At 29.1% G+C, this 8,255-nt stretch overlaps 1 protein-coding gene across 1 annotated transcript; it reads right to left on the minus strand.

Annotated features, from left to right (window-relative positions):
* Positions 1-6,746: 6,746 nt before the first annotated feature.
* LOC111368268 lies at positions 6,747-8,032 on the minus strand. Its single transcript, XM_022989509.1, has 4 exons — positions 8,017-8,032; positions 7,433-7,461; positions 7,250-7,328; positions 6,747-7,105 (listed from the first exon to the last, which is right to left on the minus strand). Exons 1-4 carry the CDS (start codon positions 8,030-8,032, stop codon positions 6,747-6,749), a joined length of 483 nt encoding a protein of 160 aa, XP_022845277.1.
* Positions 8,033-8,255: the final 223 nt, after the last annotated feature.

Raw genomic sequence — 8,255 nt, forward strand, 5'->3', positions numbered from 1 at the left:
AGACTAGTATGTAAATATGATAGTTGCAATGATCCGATTGGTGGAAAGAGTTATTAGTTGTTGGATTGAAATTGTGGTGTATTTAACCTATTAAGAGTTGAACAGATTTTAATGATTTTACAGGTTGTTTATGTATAGGCATTCAAAGTGATAGGGTACAACCATTTAAGTACCAATCTTTGTGTAGAATTTCGTAGGTTTTAATATACACTTGGGAAATCCCTAGTTCTAGCTTGTACTATAGTAACAGTGAAAACGATATTATATGTGTAAATGGTGATAATCAGGTGAGGAATTTTAATTATTTTGGGAAACTAAATGATTAGTGGCGTTATCAAAATTTTGTGGTGATTTGTGGCCACTTATATGGGATAATAATAGAAACTATAATGGTGTATATTTATACTATATGATAAGAAATTGTGAAAGACAAATGATGATTTGTTAATTGATAGATGACAATGTGTTATTGTGTATTTTAGGCATCGAGAAAATTAACGGTAATTTCAATTATTTTGATTTTTTATGAGTGGTTTGAATACAAGGAATGTGAGAAATATATGGATGAACTTTATTATGATTACCGATTACGGGATTATTTGTTGCTTAAGAAATATAATTAAATGGATATGTGTATTTAGCTATGTTTATGTGAATCGAGAAACAAAAAGAAGTAGAGAATTGTAGAGGTGGAATTTATTTAGATTAAAAAATTAACATATGAAATCTTGGTGGTATATTGAGGTGTGAAAGGTTCACATGATAAATATGAAGGTTATTATTTTGTGATCTTAAGGAAAGTTGATGTAATTAAAAGTTAGAAGGCATATGGTGCAGTCATAAGTATGTGATGAGGTTATATGATTACAACATAATATGTTGAGTATGTAAATGAACGTAATGGTTGTCCTATAGCAAAATAATGTGATGATTGATTTGGTTATTAAGTTAATTAATTTCGTTAAGGACATTCGTTGGATTATTGTGTCATATTCCATACAATTTGGAAGCGTCGAGTTAAATTTTGAAGTTAAGATGAATTTAATGAATTTTTAGTGATGTAATTTTTGGGTGATTTTCAATTGTATTTTTGGATTTCACGTATAAAGTATTTCATTTTTATTGAGATATATTTGTTATGGAATATATGGATGATATGTCGAATAGTTTGAAGTTTAGGGTGATCGTTGAATGTAAATTTTATTCAATTGTGGGATGGTATCTTTGGGTTATAATCTTAGTTAAAGGTCTTTATGCGATATGCAAGAAGGATTATGCAGTGATGATAAATCAACGACTCATTTATGGAATAAGAGTATAGATTTTCATGATTAAATGTTATTATTTTCTCTTCATAGAAAGAAAGAACAAAATTTATATGAGAATAGAAATGTCAAAAGTTTTGCTATTAGGAAATTCTGAGGAAATATTTGCTCTTATATCTAAAGATGATAAGTGATTGATTCACGATAATGATTTATGTTAAAGTTTAGAAAATATTCTGAAGTAAACTTATAAATTATAGATGATACTGTAGATTGTTGAAGAGGCATGATTAAAACATGATTTGGAGTTGGTTTTGTTGGGATTATGTCATCACATTGTGAGAAATATCAATACTTATCAATCATTAGAGTTTTAAGGTATATTTTATTAGAAATGGTGGAAATGGAAATTGTGTATATATTATTATTGGGTTATATATAATTAAAGGAAAAGAACGTCATATTGAACTATCTCAATTGTTTTGTTGATGATAACTAGAATTTTAGAAAATATGAACAATTGAATTTTTTGAGATATTGTCAATTTAGAATGGAGGCAGATACCCTCAAATATTTTTGTTTGGGGATTCCAAATACATGGAATGGAGGCAAAATAGTATTTAAATCATTGTGGATATATTAATTAAGGTTACGAGATTATTTTTAAATGATATAGACAGTTCATATGATAGACTTACAAAATTATATATAGATAATATTGTTAATTACACGGTGGAATTGGAGTATTTATTTTTGGTTAGTTGTAAGAAGTTATATAATTGAATTATATTGCACATATTCTTTTGATAGAATGTCAGACACTATGAAGACAAGTTCAAAAGAGAGGCTATCAACTATGGTTGGTTAATTAAAGGAGACTTGGATAATTATTTATTTTACTGTAGATTATTGAAGAGGCATGATTAAAACATGATTTGGAGTTGGTTTTGTTGGGATTATGTCATCACATTGTGAGAAATATCAATACTTATCAATCATTGAAGTTTAAGTTATATTTTATTTGAAATGGTGAACATGGAAATTGTGTAAATATTATCATTGGGCGATATAGAATTAAAGGGAAAATAACACCATATTGAGCTATCTCAATTGTTTTGCTGGGGATAAATAGAATTTTAGAAAATCATGAACAATTGAATTTTTTGAGATATTGTCAATTTAGAATGGAGGCAGATACCCTCAAATATTTTTGTTTGGGGATTCCAAATACATGGAATGGAGGCAAAATAGTATTTAAATCATTGTGGATATATTAATTAAGGTTACGAGATTATTTTTAAATGATATAGACAGTTCATATGATAGACTTACAAAATTATATATAGATAATATTGTTAATTACACGGTGGAATTGGAGTATTTATTTTTGGTTAGTTGTAAGAAGTTATATAATTGAATTATATTGCACATATTCTTTTGATAGAATGTCAGACACTATGAAGACAAGTTCAAAAGAGAGGCTATCAACTATGGTTGGTTAATTAAAGGAGACTTGGATAATTATTTATTTTTATGGAATTGACATATAAAAACTAGACACAAGTGACGATAATTGAGGTTTATATAAGATTGAGATATTCCAAGGACGTATGACGAAATGGGTGAAAGATTGTTGTTTGATCTTAATATGTAACCATTGTTATAGGAAAAGAATGTGATTAGAGAATAGTTTAAATTAGGACGTAAGGTGAAGATTTGGAGAATATGAAAAGTAGTATCTTGAACCCCAATTTGAAAATAAATAAATAAATAAATAAAATAATAATAATAATTGAGTTTTTCTAAGATTTGGAAAAAGGAAAAGATGAGAATATCATATATTGGTTCTTTGAAAGTTTGTAAAACTATGATGGGAATGATTAAATTTTGGAACTAAAAGTTCATTGGAGAAATCATTCAATAGAAGAGGTACTATAGAAAGTGAAGAGCAGACGTGTTCTCAAAATTTGTATCTTTTTTTTTGTACTTAATTAATTGAATTTCGAGGACGAAATTCTTTTAAAGGGGTGAGTTTTGTAATACTTTAATTTAGAAAAAAAAATTGAAAAGTCAAATATGTCATACTTTTATATAAAAACAAAAAAAACAAAAAAAAAGATTGAGGCGGTGGAGGATTGGATTGATATCAATCCTTTACAAAACAAATACAAATCCATTATCACATTAAAACATATACATACAGTGAAAAACAAAAACGTGCAGGGAGAGAGAAAGAGAAAAAGAGAAAGAGAAAAGAGAAAAGAGAAAGAAAAAAAAGGGAAGAAGAAGAAAAAAAATAGAAATTTTTGCCAACGTGTTAGAAATTAAGTTGTCTACATTATTAGGCTTGAATTCCTCAATTTTGAAAGGTAAGTAAAAAATTATTTATTGTCAAGTTATGTTTGATTTAATAGTTGTTAGATTATTAGATTAAATTCAATTTTATTGAAGTGATTAAGTATAATAAAATATGAAATTGAGAAAGATGAAAGAAAAACTAATTTTAGTGATTAAAGAGATTATAGAAATCGCTCAAACGTGAAATAATTAAGTTTGGGTATCGTCTATTTAATTATTGAAATTATTTAAAATAATTAATTGTTTATTTAAAAATTATATTTTATTTCAGGCGACGATACTGACATTAGAACAGCTTACCAATCGGGTTGATTTTGCGAACATAGTACTGTGAGTGGAAAAATATAAATATTTTAAAAGTATTTATAAATTAACTATATTGTTAAAGTATGTGCAATTATATGCAATTATGTGTTCGAATTACATGATTTTTATGAAAATATCTTTTATTATGATACATGTGGGATTTTAAAGATTATATATGTTACATTGTGAATTGGAATATGAGATATGATTTTGAGATCGACTAGAAAAAGTACCCGTGATTATATGTTTCTTCTAGTTCACTGAAGGGCCTTGGCCGTGTTCTATACTACACTGAGAGGTCATGGACCGGGGATGAGGGGGTCTCGACTGTGTACATATAGTTCACTGAGGGGCCTTGGCCGTGTTCTAAAATTGATTTTGAGAGGTCTTTGAGACCGACTTTTGTTCATGGAAGGGCCAAAGGCTCGTGGCGAAAGTTCTTAGCCGAGAGGTGGATTATATATTTCAGTCAGAGGGTACATTTTTGGTGGATTTTTCAGCACGTTTAATGTGATATGATTATAGCATGATTATCAGATGATGTTATATTATGATTTTGAGATGATATTTTACAACTTTATGTGAATATTTTACTTTTGGTTATAATTACATGATGTTATCTTATGAATTATAAAATGATATGAACTTCATTTTCGATAGAAATGTAAAATTGAAAAAGCATAATTATTTTTGAACTGCTCCACTCACTGAGTTATCAACTCACATATTTTCCCACGATTTTTCCTATAGGTGGAAATTGGTCATTTTTAGCTGGAAGAGCCTAATAATTTCTGAATAAGAGCCACACGATATGTTGAGTGTTATAATTCATATTGATGAAGCACGAAGTAAATGTTTTGGGCCCATTGCATTATGTTTTATATAAGCATTTGATTTTGTTGCATTTTTTGAAATAACTCATAGTCAGCCTTGGTGATAGATTTGACATCTAGTCAACATCTATCATTGGCGCACGTCACGTTTCGGGTCCACTAGGGTGATTCGGGACGGGTCGTGTTATTAAATACAATAAATTGACAATTACCAAGAAAACAATTTCTAGTTAATTCAATTTCTTGGAATTCGTTTTCTTTCCACCCAAATTCCATCTTTATAATCAATCGGACCCCCCAAGTGAACTTGTGACTGAGGGAACACATTTGAAAATCCCTATAGGAGAAGTATCTATTCCTCCATCTAATACTTTAGTATTGGTTGTATCTCTCGAACGTCCACACGGAAGCAAAACAGAGGTTATATAATAGTTGCTAGCGATGAGCATAACTTTTGTAAACAAAAGGGACATTGGAAATCTTAGTATCCTAAACTATTGAAAAAGCAGTAACCACAACAATGATCCTGTCGTCCCAATGCTAACATAGCTGCCACCATGCCTCCTGGTGACTCTTCTATACTTGGAGCACCACCTTTCTCCAATCTCATGTTGACTAATTTAGAATAGCAGTTTCAGAAGTTCTTAGCCACATGCTATGTTAGCCTCTACTCACATATATTTGTCATCCTAGAGTCTCTTAGGTATTTCTTCCCTATGGATCTTTAACTCAGGTGCTTCCAGACACGTCATCGAACTCAAATTTCTTTAATGACTTATGCCCTTCTAAATCTACTATGTCTATTATGACTGCTGATGGTACCCCATGCCCTTAGTAGGTATTGACTTTGTTAACACACATAATTTATCACTTTTAGATGTTGATTTTATTGACTTTGTTAACACACATAATTTATCACTTTTAGATGTTGATTTTGTTTCAGTTCTTACTTTAAATCTTATTTCTAGGGACTAAAAATTAGATTTTTAGTTGGTTTTGATAAAAGTTGATGAAATGTGAATTTGAAATGCTATGAGTCCCATGAAATATGTAATTAAAATTATTTGTTGACTTTGACTTAAATTTTAATTCCTACCAAACGTTATTTGTTTGTTTGTTTATTTATTATTATTATTTTGAGTTACTAGAATGTCATTGAACTTGGTCAGTGAAATATTAGCAGTTCTAGCTGGAATTTCGTTAAAGAGACTATGACATGGACACTAGAAATTCTTCGTGGCATGTCAGTGCTATTAACTTTGTTCATCAAAGACAAATCGTATTCCCAAATATTTTCCTTATTTGTCCCTATTGGACAAATCTATCAGCACCTAAAATTTTCGTTAATCATGTGAGCGGCCTATATATATTAATGAAATCAGGTAGGTAGTAATCCACCAAATCGAAGTTCAAACATTCTACAAGTGGAAGAAAGTTGAGTGATCAATGAACCAATGAAATTATTAAGCACAAATCTTTCATTCTTTCTCGACTTATGGATAAAAACGTAAAAGTTAAATGCAAACTTAGGGGGCGTATTCAATTGAGACTTTTAAAAACTTTTATAGATTTTTTAAAGTGGGTGACTTTCGTGAAATTTGTGAACTTTTAAGTGATTTCTTTGGATTTCTTAAGAATTAGTAAAAGTTTCCCATGAATTTGTGTAGACTTTTACTATACTTTTAAAGACTTTTTTTTTTAAATATTAAACATATATAATGTAATATGTTAAACAACTTCTTATGCATTCAAAATTTTCACAACTCATATAATTGAAAATGTAAAGTAATAAATTGTACTTTTCATGTCAATTCCCTCCCCCTCCCCCTCTCTCAAAAAAAAAAAATAAAAAAAAATAAAAAAAATTCAAGCTATATCAAATAGATTAACAAATAATCAAAATATAAAAACATAAAACTATTTTAGTAATGGAAAAAAAAAAAAAAGGGCATTCCCAACATCATTCCACATATCAGCTAGCTTTCTATGCATTAGCATTCTCTCTTTTTTGTTTTTGATCCTCAAAAAATGGTCCAAAGTCTTTTCTCTTATTAATTGAAGAATATGAAGAATCTTCGTTATTAGATTCAATTGGAAATTCATCAGAATGACACTCTTTAAGAAGAAAATTGTGTAATCCTACACAAGCTAATATGAGTTCCCCTGCTTGTGTACGATATGTAAATGGAGGAGCTATTTTGAAAATTATAAATCTTGATTTAAATATACCAAATATCCTCTCAACTACGTTCCCCAAGGAAGCATGACGAAGATTAAACAACTCTTCTGTATTTTCAGGGTCACGATCTTGACCAGCAAAATCTTGAAGATGATAATGGATACCTTGAAAAGGAGTTAAAAACTGACGTCAATTTGAAAATCCACAGTCTCCCCAAAAATATTTACTGGAACATAAAATACTTGTAAAGTTGACAAGTATTTATAAAACAATATGATAAATGAAAAAATGAAATAGTAAAGTCGTACCTTGTGGCACTTTAAGTCCATTTCTCCTTGTCAAAGTATCACTCAACACCTTAGAATCATGTGCTGATCTCTCCACCCACTAATCACGCATATAAATTACAAATCAAAGTTGCAAGCAGCCAAAACAATCTGAGAAATTGTTCCATGACGATTTCTATAATTGCTTGTATCACGTCTAGTTACCATTGCTGGAATATGGGTACCATTAATGGCTCCAATACAATCATAAAAATAATAAAACAATACAACGAAATCACGAGAATAATAATGATAACATAAAATAAAAATTATAATAAATCTTATTTCATCACTTACTTTGAAGTAAGGCTAAAATCTTGTACTTTTCCTTTTTTTTTCTTTTTTTTTTTTAGCAGAATGAATCCCGGTTTGACCATCATATCTACCGCAAATTTGTTTAATATCTGTAAAATTTGTTGAAACTTCAGCTAGTAGTGAAATGTGATCGACCAAAATTTTGACGAATCAAACAATATCGAGTATTTTGACCAACGAGGAGTAGAAACGTTGCAAGCATTTCTTCAATACAAATATACGTAGTTTCTTGTAAGGGTGTTTTTTCTATGATGATATTGCTTAATTTTAGAAATATATCCGGATATAAACTTGTTGAAATTTTCTGGATCCTCCTTTAATATTTTATGTATATAGTCATATTCATATCTAGTTTTTGGTCACCTAGTTAGTGAAAATGTAACACATGCACAACACATATGATTTATATGATCATTTATCACATAGAGAATTACTTGAATTGCCATCCATAAATACCGTTTGGTTTCTTATAATGCTTCTTTATAGTCATCTTCTTCAATCTCATCCACCTCTTTTTCATGATCTTCATGTATGTTAAAATTAGACATTATATATATGGAAGTACCTAAAAATAGAAGGAACAAAAATTAAATACATAGACAAAGAAAATGATAATGTCATGTAAAACAAATCAATTGTCATCAAATTAATAAAATATTGAAAAAATACAACC

Source organism: Olea europaea, chromosome 19, assembly GCF_002742605.1.
Source record: "Olea europaea var. sylvestris chromosome 19, O_europaea_v1, whole genome shotgun sequence".
NCBI lineage: Eukaryota > Viridiplantae > Streptophyta > Magnoliopsida > Lamiales > Oleaceae > Olea > Olea europaea.

Bases quoted from the DNA above. Each gene is read 5' to 3' on its own strand.
- LOC111368268 (XM_022989509.1), bottom strand. The intron at 7,329-7,432 runs GTAACTAGACGT...ATGCGTGATTAG, and splicing joins GTACCCATATTCCAGCAATG to TGGGTGGAGAGATCAGCACA. The intron at 7,106-7,249 runs GTACGACTTTAC...CTCCTTTTCAAG, and splicing joins TGGACTTAAAGTGCCACAAG to GTATCCATTATCATCTTCAA.